This window comes from Pleuronectes platessa, chromosome 18 (assembly GCF_947347685.1).
Source record: "Pleuronectes platessa chromosome 18, fPlePla1.1, whole genome shotgun sequence".
NCBI classification, from domain to species: domain Eukaryota; kingdom Metazoa; phylum Chordata; class Actinopteri; order Pleuronectiformes; family Pleuronectidae; genus Pleuronectes; species Pleuronectes platessa.
In genome coordinates, this window is record NC_070643.1 from 9,183,296 (window position 1) to 9,206,146 (window position 22,851).

Sequence of the window (22,851 nt, forward strand, 5' to 3'; positions counted from 1 at the left end):
ACACAGAGCAAGGACTTTTTAATTTGGCAGTGTTATTTTGCAACAAGCAACAAATCCACAGCTGTCCCCACCAACTGAAGGCTTCATGACAGGCACAGAAAAGGGGCCACGCGCGAGGACGGGCCCCGAATGTGACAAGGCGGTGGCAGAGCCAGTGACGGGTTGACTTATAATTTTTGTTTTAAATGAGGAGAGAAAGGATTTGGCTTTTTTTTCTTTCCAGACGTGAGGATGAGGAGGTCACGAGTCTCCCAGGAATCCTTCCTCAGCGGCGGCTGCATGCATAAGCAGGGAGATTTTCTCCCAGACATACGCCTTAAACCTCTACGCTCCAGTAGTAACCTCGTATTAGCATTGGCGTCGTTTCCATGCAGATGCTGACTCTTGGATGCATTTTAGCAGGAGACTCGATGTGCTCCCTCTGGGTGGGTGGGTGTGGGCATCTGTTTTGATGCCACATTATCCTCGCGGTTGATGTGGAGACATAAGTAGCTTAGAAGTCTTATCCTCAATCAGATTTATCACCTTAATTACAGCACGCGAGACATATTTGGTGAATCTTGCGCTCCTGTCTGCCACGTTCCTGCTCCCCCCGAGTGGAAAACTCGAAAACTCTCTGACCGCGTCTCCCTCATCCATCTCACCTTCGCCTCGGCTAAGCTCAACCGTCGGCTCCTCTCTTAGAGGGACCGCGAGGAGTGGTTGGATAGAGGCGGCAGGAAGAGAGGTGAGGGCAGGGCAGGGCAGGAGTCAATCAGAGTAAGGTAATGATTTCTGGCGTCTAGATTTTAACTACAAGAGTCGGTAGGCTCTATCAATAATGCAGGGAAGCAGGAGAGTACCACCAGCCGGGGCCAGGCCCCTATCCCTCTCTAATCACTAGCAATTTGAGTCACAGAGCCACAGCAACACCCTGTGAGGACTTGAGTGTGTTGATTTGTCTTCCAGTGATAAAAGGTAAGAGACACAGGACAGGGGGAAATACACCCTCAGACACACCACTTACAGGGCCGTTACTTGGCAGGAGACCAAGAGGAGGAGAGGGCGACTGGGGTCCCCACTTCTGAGCGGAGCAGAGATGAATTACCCTCAGTCCCTTCCTCGCCTCTCACTGTTGTTTCTCTTTTCCCTTTCATCCCCTCACTTTCTCTCTCGCTGCCCACTGGGCCGCATATACAACATTTTTTTTTTTTTACCAGAAGATCAGTTGTTTCAGACGACTGTTGGATCCCTTTTGAGCCCGCGCCGCCCGAGCACATTTATTCAAAGCGGAACTCCGAGCTCTGAAACTCTCGTGCCGAAGCAGCTCCACAACTTAAAATGTGCTTTTATAGTGTTATTATGCAGTGAGTTGTAAATGATGGCACCACGGGTCAGCTCTCTACTGGAAGGAATACATTATAATAGGTATTTGGGGGGGTGATTTAGCTGTGCTGGCCTGCTTGGGAGCATGGAACCAGAGAGCTTTTAGACACATTAGCATACAATGGGTTCCTTTGGCATTGGCAAAGGCACACTCCAGAAGGGGGGGGGGGGGGGGGGGGGGCAAGACTGGCGAGGCAAACTGGGGCAAAATGGCTGCGTGGGCACTCTCAGACACGGTTTTAGAAGCCATTAGAGTTTTGGCATCGTCTTACCCATTTATTTGTTGCTCTTCACAATATAGAAAAAGACTGAGCAGTAACTGCAATTCATTGCGCTCTGACTTAATGGAGCCAATGTAAGGCTTTTGGTTTTGTGTCTCCGGATCTGAGACACTCGAGACGGATTGGCGCCGGTAGCAGCCAGCGCCTGACATTCTGTCATGAATTTTAATATATTCTGCACCATCAGGGTCTCTTCCCCTCTAACTCTGTAACGCACACCCGCCCCTCGCTGTCCCTCGCTCCTCACTCATCCCTCATCCTCGTCTTCCCTAACTCTCCCCATCTGGTGCTAAACTGACATGGTGCCTCTTCTCCTATGAGCTCTCCATCCATCACCATCTCTGCACCACTGCGGCCAGCAGGAGACCGGCTCTAATGAAGCAAATGTTTATTTCCGGAGTCTGCCTCCTACTTCATTTGGGGTGGATGGATGGATGCTGAATAGGTGGAAGTAGTAGATCAGGAAATTAACAGACACAGGAGAGTAAATGCAAGAGAAAAACTGCTTATAAATTGAGCATGTTCTAATATGTGTGTGAGACATTTATCTACATCATAGCTTAAAAAATGGTCAGAACAACAAGTCTTCAACCCAAAAAGAAAATGCATATAATTCATTAAATTGAACCTAAAATGCTGACACAGGATGCCTTCTTTTTCTCCCTCTCTTTTCACCTACCCTGCATCCCTCTCTTCAGTTGTGAACTGCACGGAGCCGGGCAATGTAGAGAACAGCGTTAGGCAGTTACTGTCCAGCGGGCCGCATCGCTACAGCTTCCAGACCACGGTGTCGTACCGCTGTAACCCAGGCTACTACCTGCTGGGCACCAGCTCCATCTCCTGTCAGGGGGACGGAACGTGGGACCGCTCCCTTCCCAAGTGCCTGTGTGAGTACCTCGACTTCTGAAGCTCCGTGCTTAGGCTGCGTGTGAACCTACGGCGTTGCCTTGAAGCAGAAGCATAAATCAGCCTTAAGTCACTAATTGATGGATCCTCCCCTGCTGGGTTAAATTCTATTAGAGTAGGAAATATTGTTTTCCATTTGTAACATTTTCTGTCTAAGTTTGATTCAGTAATGAGGTCTAAAAGTAATGTAACATTAATACACTATAATTGTGCTAAAACAAAGCAGCATGCCCTTAAACAATCTGTGTTTTTTCATAACTTTCCACATCTTCACCTTCACTTCCTCCCGGCTCTCTTCTCTGATTGGACAGTGGTGCTGTGTGACCGCCCCAGCATGCCACCTTACGCCCAGATCTCCGGCGACCGTCGGACAGTAGGCTCAGTCATCCGGTACAGCTGCATCGGCCAGCGCACCATCATCGGCAACACAACGCGAATGTGCCAGCTGGACGGCCAGTGGAGCGGCTCGCCGCCACACTGCTCTGGTACGGAAAACTACACCCAGATTGACTGACTGAGGGTTTGGATCAATAAAGGGGAAAATAACCCGTAAACAAACCCATATTTTGTGAACAAACAGCTTTGGGTTGTTAATATTTGGAGCGGTGTCCTGCACAGCCTAGCTTGTCATCCTCTCTCCCCGTCTGCCTTTAACACTTACTCAAGTCAGCTGTAATCTCGCCTCCCGGTCACACCGATGATCTTGTAACGCCAGGCCAAGAGAATAAACTGTTTGTGTGGCAGCTGTTAGCAGTTAATGAGCAAAGTAGGTGGACCAAAGTGGACCAAAGACGGAGCTGCCTGTCTGCTCCAAAGACCTCAAGGGCAAAAACAGTGTCCCCCCCATAAAACTGCTTTAATCTCTTCTTATTTGACTGAGGAGCAGGGATGAGCACACCTCCGCTGGGTTATGAAGCACTATAACATCGCAGTCATCAGTCCACATACTTCCTCTCCCCGTAGAGCGATTCACTTCAAGGTTCCTAGTATATCTTATCCCCATGCAAAAGGCCCTGGGGTCGTCCAGACACGCAAGTCCACAAATACGACCACATTCACGAAGATGTGACAGGGACACACCAACCGGAGCGTGCGCACAGTCCCACGAGCCGTGAGACAATAAACCAGCATGCTGACAGTTTAATGTCACAATTCATGACACTCATATATATCCAGGGGATTGCTAGTGTTCTTTCAACGGGCAATAAACACAACATCTTTATAAAGATTTGCCCGACTTTCTTAGCTAAGCGCTCTTAAAGTGATGTTGACCACTTTCTTGGTAAGAGCGGTGCACAGCCGCACTAAACAGACTCTGAGTGTTTTCAATACAGGACAAGGCATTATGTACCAAAGCACAAAATATGTCGGTTCGATGAATCATATTGCATATTTTCTTCTGGTTGAACAAATAGGCATAATGAAACTTGAAGTATTTGCTGAGCTAATCACTCCATACCGAGGTAGAGGGGTATAACTTTGGGAGGCAGTTGGTTCGGAAGGGGTCTGGGTTACTCTTCTATCATTGTGTTTAATATGTAAACATCACTCATGCAGGAGTGCCTGTGCTGTTCTCCACAGGAGTGATGTTCTCATACTGGCAAAAAGAATGCGCCGTTTTTCTTGCTGCATTTGACCCATTCATGAATACCTGCTCTTCATGCTGTTTCAGGAGAGTCCAGCGGGCTGTGTGGAGATCCAGGTGTTCCTGTGCATGGTATCCGGCTGGGAGAAGAGTTCACGGTGGCGAGTGCCGTGCGCTTCAGCTGTGAGCCCGGCTACATGCTGAAGGGTTCCCCGGAGAGAACCTGTCTGGCCAATGGAACCTGGCTGGGAACCCAACCTGAGTGTCATGGTAAGGAGTGGAGAGGGGGTTGAAAAAAAAGAAAAGTTGTGCACACTCTTTATACAGCAGGATGACCGCTCAGCATTTACAGGAGTGCTTGGAAGGAGAGTAATTATGGATTTTGGCCTTGTCCGCTCAGCCAGAGATGCTGGAGGTGTCTTTCAACTATCATGTTTTGCAGTAGTAGCTTTTGCAATAAGTGGCAATGAGAGTAATGGTTCCTGGCTATTTGGTCCTTACATAATGTAAGTGAGAGCCTTTTGTGCAAACTTGGTTGTAAGTTAAGTGCATTCACTGTGATTTGCACAGACAGGGTTGTGTAAATGTTGGGAGCATTTGAGGTGAGAACAAATCAATAGGCTGATTGGTGCAGTTTCCACTAATTTGTGGTGGAAAGGGATCTGATCTCTAAGGTGCAGCTTCAACGTCTCAACTGTCACTTTTGGAGGCAAACCCTTTAGGTACAGAGTGAGTGTCCTGGATACCAAGGAAGCGCTTGTAGGAGAACAGATGCTCATTTTCCTCGAAATCAGTCAGTTGTTAAGGAATCTGATCAGGAGGATTTCCCCCTGGGTGCATTGGAAGTATTCTGGAAGTCCTGCAGCAGAGCCACAAGACTATGGAGAAGATACACAACCCATCTGGCCTGGGTCGGTCTGGAGCTGGAAGAAACAAGTGCCTCTTTTATCTGGTTAAGCTACTTGGCATTTGAAGTGAGCTACGCTAACAGTTACTCTAGATTAAATGAGCTTCAATGGACTGATGCTAAAACCAGAGAAATTCTGCAACTTACGCTACACCAACATGGCAAAAAGATGATCCTCGACTCCTCCAGCAGCGGCCGCTGGTTTGGTTCCAGCCATTTGCTGCATGTCTTTCCCCATGTCACTCTTAGTATTCGGTTAGCAGAGGTAAAATTAATAATAATAATAATAATACATTACATTTTATTTTTTTTAACAATGTTCAATGATACTTTGTGGGATTAGAAAAAACAGCAAGTAGATGAAAATGAATAACGTTATCATTATCATTATGAGTTGTGAAAACAAAAAAAGCAGAAATAGCTTTTAATAAAAGAAAAGATGAAAGTGGTAGTTAATATAAACTTGTACTGTCATTAATTGCTGGTGCATAACAGTGCTCAGAAGTTTAACCACTCCCACTGCATTGGTTTTTTATGCATAGATTGTTAAATATGGCTTTTGCCAACTGGGGGACAATTCATTTTTTCTTTTTGTTTCAAGTTAACATTACGCAGCAAAAATTATACAAACTCTTTATTTGGAAGTATTTAAATGTAGCCTGATTTACATTATAATCATTTAATCTGCTATCAGTATGCATGGCTTTTTATTTTACAGTATTTCTGCAGCTGTCACGTTTTTAGGATCTATTTTTTTGCCTCACAGAGTCACAATTCCTTATCCATTTTCCTTTAACGTAACGTCAGGCTATACTGCATGAACAGCAGGTTTTTACTCATCACCTAATGAAAAAAACAAGAAATAAACTTAGCTGCAGTTTTACACCTTCAAGCTGGCAAGTCCCACATCATCTTATATCTACCAGTGATATTATATTACATTCTTCTCCTGACCGCATGGCCTCTTTTCTGTCCTTCATTTTATACAGTGTTATTTCTAGAAGCTCCATCCCGTCTCCCACTCTGTTTTCACTCGTGCTCCCAGCGTACCCCCTGCACGCACACGCATAGAACCCCTTCCTCTCACTCCTGCACCACCTCTCTTTCCCCGGCCTCGCTCAGTCTCCTTCCCTCTGTGGCGTGCGCTCTGCCTTCCAGCCAAGGTTGCCCACCTGTTCTCGGTTGGCACAGACTTCAAGGGGCCAGGCCACATCTGGTCATTACGGCGGGGCGATGCCCACGGGTCTCTGAGGGCCCAGGGCAAGCTGGAGACTGTAATGAACAGAACTATCTCTGGCGGACGGACAGACACTGTGGGATGTTCTCTGAGCAGAGGATGTGTCCATCAAAGTGGAGTTACTTGTGAAGTAGGACGCGGGCGGATATGGGGAAGGGGGTGCTATGGAAGGAGCGCAGAGACATGGAGTATATGAGTTGCATAGTACAATATCAACCCATATTTTCCTTAGCTTGAGGAAGTCATACCAAATTGCATATTAAAAGCAATATAAAACTCTATTTAATATGGGATAAAGGGCCCTTTTAGAAAACTAAACCTTTTTGATTCGTGAAATAGACTCAGAAGAACAATACAGGATTTCTATTGGTGGTATATTGCGTTTAGGGATCTCCGATTAGAAGTTATGCATGAGTTTAACCAGCTTAATTGAATATAAAAGTGCTTGGTGCAAAAATGTCATTTGATGGTTTAGGGATTGAGTTTGTGAGAAAGACACGTTTAATATAGAGATAAGTGAATGGATACAAGGAATGAATGAGAACTGTTCCAACACACACACATAGTACAGTGCTGGTCATTAGGGACTTAAAGGGATAGTTCACCCAGAAATGAAAATTCCCTCATTACTATCATGAACTATCCCTTTAAGGCTAATTATGCTGTGTAGCCAATAGTTCAACAGAGAGGACAAAAGGACACAAGGAAGAAATGTCAACAATTGCTTAAAACTTTGCGAGTTGAAACATGATGCTACTCTTTGACTTTTGTACTTTCCTCTAGTGGATATTTTGCTAATCAACCATGCCAACGTAAAAGACACATGAGAGTATGTAAAGGTGACAGTTACATCCTTTGAAATGGACATATCTCTTTTGGAAAGTAAAGGCAAAATAGATGAGCTTTTAGTCTGTAAATAAATATTTGCTCATCCTTTTCTCTTGCTGTCTTTTTTCATTTTTTAAGTGGTCTCCTGCGGAAACCCGGGAACTCCACGGAACGCCCAGATCCTGATCCATGACGGCCTGGTGTTTTCCAGATCCATCACCTACGCTTGCAGGGATGGGTATTACTCTACCGGACTGCTCTCCCGACACTGCACCGTGAACGGCACCTGGACTGGGAACATGCCTGAGTGCTCAGGTAAAAATCAGCTCTCACAGAAAACTGCATCTTTACATAGTTTTTGTCTTTTTTGCACATGTAAATACGTCTTCATGCTCAGTTTTAGGATGCTTTCCTGTTTTCTTGGATCATACACATCTAGGTTTTCTATCTGATCTCATCTGATCTTCATGTGTAGTGCATCACTAGTTTACCCTTTGGTTGAACATGGCAGCACCATCAGAATACATATCCAGGATTAGAGAGAAGGGACATGCAAGTTAAGTAGATACTATTATGCAAGATATGTAATGTTGGGCCAGAAATGCGAGGGGACAATGATTATCCTGGGGCATGTTAATCACTTGTAACAGCTGGTACTTTTATAACAATGAATGACTCATGTGGTTTCCCTGGATCAGTGGACACTGGTTCACGGAATGATCCCCTCAAATGGCACCGGCCTGACTGACAGCGCTTTGCCATCATGTTTCACAAAAGACACACAGCTTGCTATGCGGAGCCAAGAGACCCGAGCAAATAGAGGTCACATAGAGAACCTTTTTCTCGTCAATGGAGAGGATCAAAACCCTGAGCGGCGCCATTACGGATTTCGGAACTCACTGACTCCATGGGGAGCGAAAGGATATGTGTTGACACACTTCAGCGGAACACCTTCGGGGACATGTGAATAGGAGCACTTTTAGTTCAATGATTTCTACTAATCCAGAACAAATTATAGGCTAAAAAAGGGATTCAGACGTGGATAGAGTTTCCTCTCCATTTGAGCTGTAACTTGGGCTACATCCATACTACTACATTTATATTTTCAAATGTTTTGGCTCCATATCAGTTTAAATCCTCCTCCATATACTAACACACCTGAAAATGGATATCACTGAACCACATGGAAACATTTTTCTGATGCCGGCTGCTCTCTTCGGGGAGAGGGTCATGTGAAAGGAGCCTTACGAGTCAGTGAAGGCTATTCATGACCAAAAAAAACAATCAGCAAGAAGTTGTGTCTATGTCAAGTGTTTCCAAACATTCTGGTCTGCCCGTCCAAATTTAAACACAAAGTGAAAATGGGACCATCAGTGTTTCCAGACTTTGCAGATCTCCATATATCCATACCAGAGTTAATACATTTTCAAACCTCTACATGTAGCCCTAAAAACTGTGAGGATAATTAATTAAAAAGTTTGATTTAGCATCTCCACCATCAGGGGCAGGGGAAGGACTGTTTGGCATTGACAATTTATGATAATATTATCATCTCGGTGCATCTCAGCCCTGTAGGTGTTATACCAGGGTAGATAGACATAGCAGCTTACTAACCCAGTGGGACGGACAAGTACTTGCTCGGTCAAGGGGAGACATCACACTTTCAAGAGACCCAGTTTCCTCACCCTCCTGGGAATCTTTGCTGAAACGCTGGTCATAGGCATTTACAGTGATCATGCGTTTATGTTTGTCCCAAGGAAACTCAGCGCAAGTTTGTCCCGGATTTTCCTTTTCGACTTACAGCAGAGCCGAGCGGCGACGCTGCTGAGTCACTCAGTGGAATTCTCCCTTCTTTTGCTAAGTCACACTGTTTTCCCTGCAGGGTATAAAAGTATAACCAAGGATAAATGTGGTACATTGTGGAGCCAGTGGGTGGGGGGTGCTGCAGAGGGATACCCATCACAAGATTTTGTCTCGATGCCTAAAAGCTCTCAACTGTAGACTATCAAAGCACTCAAGGACACTGCTTTTAGATAAAAAAAAGTATTAAATCCCACCATGAGTGGTGGTGATTGAAAAGTCTGTCAGCTGCAAACTAAGTAATATTTTGAAACTCATATAGGGTAGAAATGTATCATCCCAACGTGGTTGGGTCATAAATGAGGTGCTAATTGCCTGTGAAGACCCATCAACTACATTGCTTTTTAGATTAAGTTTTGCTGGTGAGGTGAACTGCTTGGGTCAAGCACATATAACAGTTCATTAACTTTAAAGCTCAATACGCTGTTTTTGTTTTAAAATAGTGTGTTTACTTGTTTGTATTAGCATTAAGTGTGTGTTTGCTATTGATTTTCTGCTTTACCGAGCAGAGGGAAATGTAGAAATAAAATTATAGCATCAGGTAATGTGGCTAAGACATGACGAGGTTTCAAACTGCTCAACTTTTCCAAGTCAATTGTATTAGCCAATTAAATGTGTTCTCACTTGCTGTTATTTGTTTAAATTTATATATTTATGCAGTTATCAACTGCGGTGATCCTGGAGTGCCAGCCAATGGGGTCAGGGTAGGGAACGACTTCACGTTCAACCAAACAGTCAGTTTCCAGTGCTCTCCTGGTTTCACCATGGACGCCGACCGGGCCTCCACTCTCATCTGCACCAAGGATCGCACCTGGAATGGCACAAAACCACAATGCAAAGGTAAACATGTGTGGAGTTTTAGCTGCAGATGGATGGTACTGATATTGTTATTGTTACAATAGTAATTTTCCATTACGTTTATACTTACGAGGATTGGAATCCATGACACCATAATATAATAATAGGAATGCAGTGTACATCTGCAGCGCTGCAGTGGTCGATAATCGATTTCTCTTTAGTTTTGCAACCTTTCTCTTATTTCTTTAAGTTTTATTTCCCCTAGGTTTCTTTTTCTGTTAAAGAGGATACTTGCCATTTTGTGAACATTTTGTGTTCTGATTTACAAGTGGGTTGTCCCTGTGGGCTGGGGTGCAAGCAAGGGAAATCTGCGTTCTGGGTTGTGAAGTAATTCTTTCCAAATTAAAAAAAGTTGTTTGTACTACTTTTATAAATATATATATATATATATTATAAACAAATTAGCTTCATTTAAAATTTATAGTGTTGTTAAAATCACTTAATTTTCCTGCAATGCGTCTCTTTGTAGCGATCATCTGCGGCGCACCCCCCACCATCCCCAACGGACAGGTGGTGGGTACAGATTTCATCTGGGGCTCCAGCGTCAGCTACGCCTGCAACCAGGGTTACCAGCTGTCCCTGCCCACCGTGTTAACATGCCAGGGCACCGGCAACTGGAGCGGGGAGAAGCCGCAGTGCTTCCGTAAGTGTCGTTGATTGGTACAATATGGAGGCCTGCAGTATGTATGCATGACGTTCGTTTGACGTATGTTTCTCTCTCCTGCGTCTTTGCAGCTGTGTTCTGTGGAGACCCAGGGATGCCAGCCCAGGGGAGGAGAGAGGACCGAGGATTCACCTACCTCTCCTCTGTCTCCTTCTCCTGCTACCCGCCTCTTGTCCTGGTGGGCTCTACCAGGAGATACTGCCAGTATGATGGCACATGGAGTGGCACCCAACCCTCTTGCATAGGTAAGCTCTTCGTCTGTGCCTCAATTCATGGTGAGACTAACATAGTGAATTTGACAGAATACTTTCGTGTAATAACCAAAGATATTAGATACAAAACGGATAACGGCAGTTGCTGACACCATTGTTTATGGCCTGTATAACAGAACAAGTATTGTATGTGTACAACACCATTAGTACCACCACCCATTAGCTTGCTTAAATTCTGACCCCTTATGTTCTCCCCAGCGTTTTGCAATCAAGTAAATAACGCATGCAGAAACCATTTAACCCCGGCAAACAAGATTTAATGATTTATCAGTCTAATTAATTAAAACAGCTCAGAACACTGCTTTCAGAATGAATGCCGATTCAGCCAAATCTTTATTTTCCATGTCGACATGATGGGGTGTTGCACGAGAGCCCAGTTTCACCAAATTTGCCTGGAACACGCACTAAACGTTACTTGGCTGCCATTTGTGAATTCTATAGAAGAAGTGCTTGTAACACACTTTTGTGAAACTGGCACCCGTATTAAATGTCATACTTCCATCTTGGCCCTCTGTAACCTAATATTAAAGAGTAATATCATTTGTAAAGCACTCTTCGCCGAAGCACTGAAGGAAATCTCGCTGCGTCGACAAAATCACCAAAGCACATAAAATAAAAGGCACCGTTTCAGCCCTGGGGTCCGCTGTGGCATTCAGAGGTTAAAGTGAGGAAGGTGTAAAATATGCACACATGCAAACCTTTGACCCGATAATAGTTAGTTTAAACATTAATTTATTATAGCCCTGGGTTCACTGATAAGTTCTCCGCCTGAATGCATCATTTATCAGCAATTTGTTTAGACACTGATGGAAAACTATAGCTCCCGACACGTGGGAAGGGTTCGAGATCTAATCAATTAAAAAATAACTCTTGCACAACCTCTTATTAGCTTTACATTCCCTTGTTTGGGCTCTCGATCCAAAGATGACTGCACTAAGGCTGAGTGAGACCCCTTGAGAAATAAGAAATGTTACATTTCATCCGGACCCCCAGGCCTTTGTAACTTGCATATAATGAGCCTGGTGTATATGTTCAGCTTTATTGTCACGATTAGGAATTTTAAGCTTCCTTGATCGTCCTCCCAACGCAACGTAGGCTGCAAAGGAAATAAGACCCAGTGAGAATTTACTGTTAACTTTGAGGTGGTGGATATAATGCATTTGTTGTTGTGGGGGAAATTATGTCACGATTATGTGGGTGTGTGGACTGATAAGGCCTGAGAGCTTGTCATTGTGTTATAAGCCTCTCGGAGCAGCGTAGGTTCAGATCACCAATAAAAGACTTTGTAGGACTTGTGAATGTGAATGTGTGTTTATATATATATGTCCACTTGTATAGGTCCTGTGTGTGTGTGTGTGTGTGTGTGTGTGTGTGTGTGTGTGTGTGTGTGTGTGTGTGTGTGTGTGTGTGCGTGTGTGTGTGTGTGTGTGTGTGTGTGTGTGTGTGTGTGTGTGTGTCTGGGAGTGTGCTTGGTAATTTATGGCCTGTAATCTCAGTGTTTCACACAAGACCTGTGAAAATTCCAAGGTGATATATATCGCAGGTGATGTGTGTAATAGATGGGACTTGCTTTAACATGGTAGTCGATGCAGTTATTTAAGAAGTGTCTGTGTGTGTATGTGTGTTTCAGATCCCACGCACACAACCTGTGGAGACCCTAGCGCTCCGCTCTTTGGAAATCAGAACAACAGTCAAGGCTACCAGGTGTGAATATGTGATATTTTCTTTTATCACTGTACCTTACATTTGCACATGTTGACTGTGGGTTAAAATAATTGACTTCTCACTAGATTGACTTCTCCTTTGATCAGAGGGCCTTAAACTTTGTCATTATATATACAACGTAAATGTCATGGAGACAAAACTGGAATGGTTGACTCTAAGTAATCATCATTTTTATTTTATGTGGCATTATGAGCCATGTTCAACCAATAAATGTAGATATATACATTTTTTTTAATGTGGTAATAAATGTTATTCTGTGTTTCCCCTTACAGATCAGCAGCACTGTGTTCTTCAGCTGCAGGAAGGGCTACTTACTGCAGGGCTCCATTTCCCGCACATGTCTGCCCAACCTCACCTGGAGTGGTTTTCAACCCGAGTGCATTGGTAAGAATGGAATATGCTCCTATTGCAAAAAAGACTATACAGTGCATAAAGCAGAGACAGAGACAAAGCCTTCGTCCGAAGTTTGCATTACTCAAAGTCTGACACCTACATATCCTGTGTCTTGTTCGTGACCCCACATCTTCAACTAGGAGCGCTTTTTCACTTTATCTCTTCCACTGCATTTGTTCTCTTTTGTTTTGTACGCCTATGATCCCTCTCCCTGGCTCATCTCCTCATCCCAACTTTAACCTGTTTCTCTAAGATCCCGCTCTCTTCTTTGGTCTCTTTAATCCGTTTCTCCCCCTCGTTCTCTCTCAGCCCACCACTGCAGCCAACCAGAGCTGCCGGCCCAGGCTGATGTGAGAGCCATTGAACTGCCATCTCTTGGCTACACGCTCATCTATACATGTCAGCCGGGTTTTTACTTGGCCGGAGGATCAGAGCACAGGACCTGCAGGTCTGATGGGAGCTGGACAGGGAAACAACCTCTTTGTGCAGGTACAGACTTGGTTCTGTTCCATATATAGGGGAGCATGGGGATAATATTTGATACCTAGAATGTAAATATGTGTAAACATGTATTTTCTGTGCTTTCGCTGCTGGTCATTTCAATAATATTATTAACATTAGTAGCTTGAATACCAACATGTTGTGTAGGTTGGATTTATGCCATGGAGCCAATTTATGCCAATTGTCAGAAAGTCTGAGACAAAAATCTGGAAAAAATTCAGAAGATTTTACTTAAATGCACAACAGAGCTGGAAGACAGGCCAGTTGGCAAGGAAATTACATGATGGTGGAGACTGGTGGAGATTAGCTGGTTATACAGATGTGTCTGACCTGCTGGCGTGGTAACACAAGCCCAAACATACAGGCAGAAACACACTCCACAGAAGTGTGCAAACCCAGTTTCCCAGGGAAGCACATGGATGTATTAAAAATCTAAAACGTTTCACTTCTTGTTTATAAAGTGCAGTTTCTATTAGCTGCTTTTATTGAAACCACTGGGATCTTGACTGGTACCCAATTCAGTGGTGCCTCAGGTTGGGAAATTGGGGGTTCAGTTAATGTTGATGAATAGCTGTGTTAACACTTGCTTATTCTGAGACACATGCCAGGGTAGAATGGCCCATCCATCACACAATTACACAGCATGGACACACAGACACACACACACATTCAGAGCTACACACACATACAAGACTTGAAACATTAACAAGGGGGCAAAACCTGATTAGACCAATGCATCCCATTGATTAGGTTAGCAGAAGTACCTCTTATAAATGGCGAAGCGGTGTTAACAAGGTCCAGCAGACAAATAGCTTGCCATTAAGACACCCCTTAAGCATTGGCCTAAATACATATAGGGAAAAAATAGAGTCATCGACACACAATTATCTCGGGTAGACGAATGCTAATGGCTTAAAGAGAAATGTATTGGGTGATGTGTATGCCATTAAGTTAAAGGCAAGAAAGAGAACTGGCCTTAGCACGTAAGGGACATTAACAGTGCCTGTGGGTGCAGTGATGGAGGGGCAGCTCAAAAGACTGGCAGATAATAAAGCAGAAGGCTGGAGAAGTGTGTGCGTTTTTGTCTGTATACTTTCGTTCAAGGTGATATTTGTGCTCAAACCACCATCAGTGTCCCCCGTCCTTGGTGCAGTTGTGTGTAAAGCCCTCCTAGCACTGCATGTCCGTGTGGGTGTTACCATTTATTCAGCGATGTAGACCCGCGGCCCCCCCTGCGACTTGTAAGGCATTATTAAAGCACTTCCCCTTGAAGCTACAAAACTGTGTCTCCAACTTAGCTGTGGTCCTGCAGGGACACCTGGGCAAGACCTGTCCCAGGTACGCCTCACTCAGGGCACCACAGGGGTTATTTGGTGTGGAGGTAGACGGAAAGTACTTTAGGTGGTGGAGTCCTTCCGCTGCTGTTGTGTTTAAAAAGTTCAAACACACGGCACCTGTTAAGAGGATAAATAGTTGAAGTATTGTCTATGGTTAATGTTGTGTTATTATCACCTGCAGCTGATAACCGCCCAAGTGGTAAGAGCCCAGTGGGGACAGTACAGGAGCCACCCTCCAAATTACCAGGTGAGACGGGTACTTTTTTATTTTAAAATGTTTGCTCTCATGGCAATTTTCTTTTCAATAAGAATTTAATATCACTAAACTTGAATTGGTATTAATCTCTATTACAGTATTAAATGATAGTAAATTATCGCTGTTATATGTAGTGCTTTTTCTGTGTCACTGATTAATACCTCCTCTGATCTTAAATATATTCAAATCAGCAAAATAGACCTACCTCCCTGGTTCACAGTTTAGTGGAAGTCCGTTTTTGATCAATGGCCATGGGTCGTTTTTGGAAATGAAAATAATCTTTGGAATATAGCTAAGAATTTAAGTAAATGCTTGCACTTTGCTACACCTCCCCCCTTCTTTAAGTCCCTGGTGGAGTATTTGCGAAGAACTCTCTGTGGAGGGGATCCTACGAGTACCTGGGGAAGAAGCAGCCGGCCATGCTCAGCATAACTGCCTTCGAGCCCTTTAGCAACCGCGTTAACGGGACACTCATCGACCACAGCGGAGTGGAACTCAAACTGGCAGGTGGGTTTTTCATAAAGTTACAGTCAACCCCTTCAAAAAACACCTCTCACACATTCACACACTCTGCTTGACTCTTCTCCATTTGTATTAGACATCTTTCACACATGAGAGCCCAACCCCGTATCGCCTTTTATCCAAACAGACTTCTGTCAGACACATTCAAGTGAGGACAAAGAGTGAATGTGCTCCCTGCTTGGAGCTGATCATTGCTGCTGTTACAGAGCAGCAGACATTTCATTTTTTTTCCCCCCGTGGCATAATCATTGTGCAGCTGTGATCATCAAGACAGAATTTGCATCGGTAACGGCTTGGACACTTCACTCCGCTGTACCTGGGTGCTATCAATCTTCATTATGATGTATTTAAACTTACTTTCTACGGGCTACAAACTGAGTGCCACACTCTCTACTGAAAGTAATGTTGCTGATTCAGGCTTATAGATTGTTGTCGAGCATGCACATATTAAAAAAAGTCACGTTACTTTATTGTACAGTTTAACATAACGTTTGAATGATCACACCTAATTTTAACAAAACAGCTTTTATGAATTAAACACAGGTCCCAGTTTCCAAAACCCATTAAAAGCAAATCAGCCAGAGTGGCTGGGTGAACAGTTGCCAAATTACCATGAATATGGGCACTGTAGCTTGAATTTAGTCAGATCTATACTATCTTTCCGTAAATAGTCACTAATGCACTCAATTCACTGCGTCAAATAGTCCCCAGCATGTACAGATGTGTTTGTCAAAGTTTATAGTCTTTTGATTTGTAATTGTTAACAAAAGTTGCTGCTCGAGACACAGTACTGTGTGAGCATCAGTCAAGTCAACAAAAGGGCAGTTACACACAAGGAGGAGTGAACACAACATTCTAAGTGTTTGAATGATGTTTAAGCAACAATGGGTTAAAAGGTTGAGAATAAGTGAGAGGAACTTCCATTGGTCCACATCCCTTTTTTCAAAAATGACTCTGGCTTATCCAGATGTTGACTTTAGGTTTAGGTGAGGTCACCGGTAAGGTTTAATGCCGATGTTTTAGTTTTATGTAGACCCTGGCTGTACATAACCAACACTCCCATTTTCCTGCCGCTGCCTTGTAGTCACATGGGGGATTTAATATGCTCCTCTACCCAGCAGACTCACAGTTTTGTTCGAAAATTATTCTTGGTTTTACAGATCCTGACTCACTGATTAGTGATTTCAAGATAGAAGTGCTTCAGATTAATTGTATAGTCTCCATTTATATGTAGGCATCAATCAGCTTCACTTTCAGAAAACTTGTTATCTGTGGAATTATTGATGACAATTATTGACCTGTCTTGTAAGTCAGTGAAGAGTCAGTAAACCACTTCCCAGACTTAAATGTTCTATCTCTGACAAAATTGTATACATAGAGTTCCTTATGGAGGCGATGGAAAAGGTTCTACTGCATGATGAATGTTAAAACTAGACAATAAGAGACATTGAATGAGTATTTTAATATGAGTATTAAATTATTTTCACTTCAACAGCAATCAGCACATAATATAATTTTCCCAACCTTTTCCATCCAACTGTCGCTATATCACATAAAACTCTTCAGGTTCAAGCAAGAACGTGTTTCACATAAATTGAATAACACCAGCAAGGAGTGATGCACAATAAATGAGCAATTCAAAAACTGTGAAAAACATTGGATTCACAGGAGACGCTAATTCATTTGTGCGGTACATTTCAAAAAGTCATTTCAAAGTGCTTTGGATAAAATATTAAAGGCATCACGAAAAATCGTGAAAGCATAAACATAAGATTGTACAAGAATAATCATTTAAAAAGAAATGAAAGAGTCACATTGAGAATTGAAAATATATTATATTTATTTTATTATAATAAATATATCAATATATGATCAGATATGAGAGATTTTAAGAGAAATGAGTAGTTATTTGAATTCAAATGGATTCAATCACTACAATGTACATGGTGAGACAAAAGCCAATGTGAATAAATGGGTTTTCAGTTGTTTTGGAAAGGCTTCAATAGATACTGCAGACAGGAAATCAATGGGGAGAGCATTCCACAATGTTCTTCTTCAACAAGTACCTTGACCTTCAGTTTTTAATTGGGTTACGTAGGACCACCACTGATCCCTGGGCATTGTGACTGTTGCTCCTAAACCACTGTCTTGCTTTTTGCATGTTGCAGGTACATACAAGAAGGAGGAGGCTCAGCTGCTGCTGCAGATCCACCAGATCCGAGGCCCCGTGGAGATCTTCGTCAACAAGTTCAAAATAGACAACTGGGCCCTGGACGGACATGTAAGTGCAAGTTCAGGGTCGGGCTCGATACAGCATCTCTCTTTTGTAGCTGCAGCGATGTCACATCACACACACACACACACACACAAAAACACGTGAATATTTTGTGAAATATGCACAAGCACACATACACCTTGTCACTCTGGGGAGATGGAGGGCCCACCAAGAGTTTTCTCTTTAATTAAAATGTCACTTAAATCATTGCCTGGTAATCAGGACTCGACAGACACCCCCCCCCCCCCCCCCCCCCGCCCTACACTCCATTCCTCTCTCCCGTATTATGCCCTAACCTCCAGCACCTCCAGTGAGCACACACTCCAGATATAATTAAGAAAGCAGGTCACAGTGTGTGTGTGAACATGCAACTGTGTGTGTGTCTGTGTGAGTGTGTGTTTTTTTTATGCTTGTGTTCTACGTACACGCCCTTCTTGTGCGAAGTGGAGCATTCCTCTTGTGTAAAAGTGTGTGGGTGGGTGCGTGTGTGTGTGCAGTCAGTGCGAGCGTGTTGATGTTTGTGCTCTTGAGCAGAAAAAGGTGTTGTATTAAATGTCAGCCATAAAAGCACCTCTCAGCTCCTTTGACATGATATTTAATTTTCTGCATGCGCCGGGCTTCTGACACTCGGATGATGCGCTGCTTTGTAAAGCCTGGATGTGACACATGACGCGTCTGTCTTCCATTCCTCTCTCTCTCCCCAGGTGTCCTACATCCCCTCATCCAACTCCTTTGTGTACCAGGGATTTGTCAGAGGCAAAAGCTTTGGCCAGTTTGGTCTCCAGAGGCTGGGTGAGTGAACTCTCCATTTGAACTCCACCTCCACCAGAAAGGAAACTCTCTCAAACCTCAGTCAACTCGGAGCCATGTTTCGGCTTGTTAGTGCATGAACTAGACAACAAACACAGCTGCACCAGTGGTGGACAGTGACTAAGTACATTTACTTAAATACTGTACTTATATTGGTAATTATACACCTCTCTGCTTCTACTCCACTACATCTAAGAGGCTATTCAGGGTATTATAAGTATTGTGCTTTTCACTATATTTATAGGACAACTTAAGATACTTTACAGAGGACAGTGTAAAGCATGTATCTCCAGATGTGTTGATGAGAAGAAAATGCTGTTTCTGAGCTCATGTTCACTTTTCATAGATACGTGGTTCACGCCGACTCATTATCATTTTATATATTAAACTAACCAACATTAAGTAAGATGAGCTCAACCTCTAACATCAACAGAGACATCTACACCAGTAAAAGGCCACAATCCATTGTATTGTTAACACTATCATTTTATTTAAGTGTGGGCTTGAAATTTGGAGTTTTACTGAATACTCCTTCCACTGAAAGACTAATTTACTACACAAGTTTCCAGTTATTTTTGAATCCTTTGTCCAATTTTGACAGTGGTGGTTAAAAAAGGTAAAATCTTCCCCAAAGCCTTTTTTCTATTTATTTTCTCTGTGATGTAAACCTACCTTAAAGAGTTTTGGTGTGTGTAGAGAAAGAGCCCGAATAACAAATTAGGTGTCGCTTTGCCAGTGCTCTCGGTCGTCACTGAATATGGAGTCCTTGAGCAGAGCGGCAAATGCTTTCACAGCATGTGATTTGCGGTGTTTCATTTACTTTTGCAAATGCGAGAAGAAGTCTGGAGGATGTGAATCCAGCGTAAAAGAGGCAAACACAGCTCACAAACAGGATTAATAATCACAAAACGACACCCACACGCACGGCACAGCTCTTTGTGCTGCTTTTCATATCAAGTGACCACACATCACGCTGCTTTGACACAGTAAATAACCGTTCTTGTCCTTTCTCTGCTTCCTTCTGCAAGTTGAACTATGCTAAGCTGCAGCTGTCCGTACATTCTGCTTTATGCTCATGACTTTGAAATCCCGACCACATCATCCACCTCGCTGTGATTACTCTTTTTATTGCTACAGTATGTGAACAGCAAATCTTTACATCCTGACTCAATGGATCCGCACTGCTAGGGCGCCTGTGTGTCCTGTTTTCCCCAAGGTTACTTAACAAGGCACACGTGGAGGAGAGATATCGCATGTTTAAGATTATATCTGCACGTGTTGATGCACTTTTTCTTTGCTGCATAAAAATGCTTTAATTAAAGCTTAACTATAAAAAAACAGATAAAATGGGATGTTTGCACCAATTCTTAAATGATTGTTGCCAGGTTGCAACACAGGTTTACTGCTGCCACCCACTGTTACACTACAGTTAAATAGCTCAATGGTAGCCTATCTATGAAGAGATGAAACATGTATTTGATGTGACACATTCATGCAAATTACTTATGGCCCCTGATTAAGAATAATGCTTCATCCACCACTGACTAGGCATCCCGACTTTTCCACCTCACGAGCAGTTTCAGACTTTTTTGAGATAACCCACCCCAGGTTGGCCTCCATCCCACTTCTCACTGCACAGAAATCTGATATACATAAAATGAAACACGTGCTCATGTGTTTGTCAAGCACATCAGTTGTGGTTTATTAAGAATCATCAGTTTCAAGCAGTCTCCACAACCTGTCCCTGTGGCACCGTGGACTGTTTGTGTCTAAGACATGTGGCTAAAGTCTTACTTAAAATGCAGCTGAGAGCCTCCATGTTCAGATCCCCTCACTCGTATGGTACATTTATCCCAAATTATCAAATCAAGCTAATAAATTAAATGGATAATCCTGATTGCGCTGTCTTCCTTCTGCTGATGTGAGTGATGGAGGCATATTTCAAAATCAGCTTTTAAAAAGCATAGCCGCGTTTGCGGTAGCGTCGCTGCAAACACAGATCCGATCCAACATGAATTTGGAACCGAGCATGAGGGTATGCGCTGCTAACATCGATTAATGTCGTTATACAGCAAAAAAGCTGCGTGAGAGTGGATGTGAAAATCTAGTGTAATGAGAAAGGTACTTGAACAGCAGGTGCAGCCCCCCCCCCCCACACACACACACACACACTTTACACTGATTGAGCCAACAGCTCTTTATTAAAACACAGGACCAGGGCCGGTGCCAGGTTAACGGATATGAGTGTTGGAGGTGGGCTGAGCGTCTTGGAAACCACCCTCCTCAATTTGCCGACGTGTTTTGTTTAACTCTGCGCTGGTGCGGCTGCGAGCCGTGAGTGTGTTTGTGCATCTGTGCCGTGTGCTGGAGCTCATCCGGCGGGGGGCTGATTGGCAAACGCCGCAAAAAAAAAACACTAATTGAATTCCGTCTTGTTTGTCACTCGGGCTTTATTGGAGCATTTTTTGGCACTCTGTGGCAAACAGGTGGACTGTCACTCCTCTGCCGTCGCTGCTGCTGCTGCTGCTGCCGAGGCATACCTCCATGAATTGGAGAGTGAATCTGAAATGAGTTAATGGCTGTTGGCTCTGGATGCCAGTAATTAGGAGTCATTGTTCAGATAATGGAATTCGACGGGAGGGAAATTAAAATAAAGCACGGAAGTAAATGTTTAAACACATTGGTAAAACTCTTTAACGAGGGTAGTTTTTACTTTACTGTTTGTCTTGCACTGTTATCAGGCCAAGTTCTCTGCACTTTCTTTCAACTTTTTGTTTTGGTCTTAGTTTTGTTGTTATTTATAGGGTATTTTTACTGTACTATATCTGCAGTCATTTTCTCCTGAAGTAAAGACTTGATGTCTTATCTCTTTTTCTTGCAGAGAATTTAGATCCCAGCAGAGAAATCCCAGGCTACAACTCTGCCTCCAACAGCAGTTCAGTGGCGGCAGCCATCCTAGTGCCTTTTATAGCTATGATCATTGCAGGCTTTGCTCTGTACCTCTACAAACACAGGTAAGCATCACAGCGTGCAGTTGCCCTTCAAAATACATCCACCTGATATGTATGTTATGCATAAGGCACATATTGATCCCAATGAGGAAATAATTATCTGTGACTCCTATACAGGCAGATAAAAGTAGTTGGTTGAAGTTAAAATAATAGATTGAAACATTAATGAGTAAGTCAGTGTGTGAACAAAAGATGGAAACTCAAAATCATCTTTGTCACCCCCTGGTGGTTGGCGGCAGAATGGTTCATAAACTCTGACCCCTCTGTGTTAGCATGCGGTACATGGACAAATCTAAAAAGTCCAATATTTTTTTTTCTTAAAAATGGTTTCTGTCGTTTTAGATAGTTCTTATCACATTATGTATTTTTTCGGTTTTGGTTCATCATTGCTTAAAAACACAAGTTCATCGTCATGTTTGACAGCTTAGATGTCAAACATTGTGCATAACTATCATATTTAACATATGACTTAAATAGACAAATTGCAAATGTGCACAAATTTGTATTATGTATCATAGATATCTATATCCGTCATTGTATTGCTATTGTATGCACCTTTTTTACCTTGACCTGTAGTTACTTATGTCATCTTGTTTGTATATATTTTTTTATGCAATAGTTGCTTATGTACATTTCCCAAGATATTTTGGCTACATTTTTTTACAAAGGGAGGAAAAGAGAGACAGGTGTCCATCTTGTTTTAAAGTCTCAGGTTAAAACCGCTTCCAGTTCATCATATTGTGACACGTATTGTATTTCCACTGCACATATCCTACGCTAACGTGAACACAACTCATCTGTGGATTATATCGATTGATTTCATTGTAGAAGAAGACCCAAAGTCCCTTTCAACGGTTACGTGGGCCATGAGAACACTAATGGACGAGCTACGTTCGAGAACCCCATGTACGACCGCAACATCCAACCCACGGACATCTTGGCCAGTGAGACAGAGTTCACAGTCAGCACAGTGTGCACCGCTGTATAGCAACCGCTTCCTCCAGAGGTAAAAATCACTCAGACATCTGTAGGTACAGGAACAACTTAGATCCTCGGGCGTCTTTAGATCCAACTGTCAATGAAAGTAGGTGAAGCTATCAGAAACAAACTAAAACTTTTATTGAATCCCTCAACGATCTTCTGCAGATAAGGAAACAAAATCGGATTTGATTTCTAGAGCTGCAGTTCCCTTTGATCCATATCTCTTGTAAAAAGGACTCGTTTAGTTTGTTTATACTGTATTGGAAAAGATATGTAT

General features: G+C 43.1%; 1 protein-coding gene across 1 annotated transcript in view; it reads left to right on the forward strand.

Moving 5' to 3' along the window:
* The window catches only part of csmd2 (CUB and Sushi multiple domains 2), a 232,783-nt gene extending 210,202 nt beyond the window's left edge, over positions 1–22,581 (forward strand). The window contains 17 exon segments of the mRNA XM_053446653.1: positions 2,345–2,533; positions 2,864–3,037; positions 4,225–4,407; positions 7,248–7,424; positions 9,630–9,809; positions 10,297–10,470; positions 10,563–10,736; positions 12,394–12,467; positions 12,761–12,872; positions 13,191–13,370; positions 14,437–14,459; positions 14,945–14,966; positions 15,321–15,482; positions 17,666–17,778; positions 18,477–18,564; positions 21,464–21,596; positions 22,422–22,581. Coding sequence (XP_053302628.1) covers positions 2,345–2,533; positions 2,864–3,037; positions 4,225–4,407; positions 7,248–7,424; positions 9,630–9,809; positions 10,297–10,470; positions 10,563–10,736; positions 12,394–12,467; positions 12,761–12,872; positions 13,191–13,370; positions 14,437–14,459; positions 14,945–14,966; positions 15,321–15,482; positions 17,666–17,778; positions 18,477–18,564; positions 21,464–21,596; positions 22,422–22,581 — 2,318 coding nt within the window.
* The last annotated feature ends 270 nt before the right edge of the window (positions 22,582–22,851 follow it).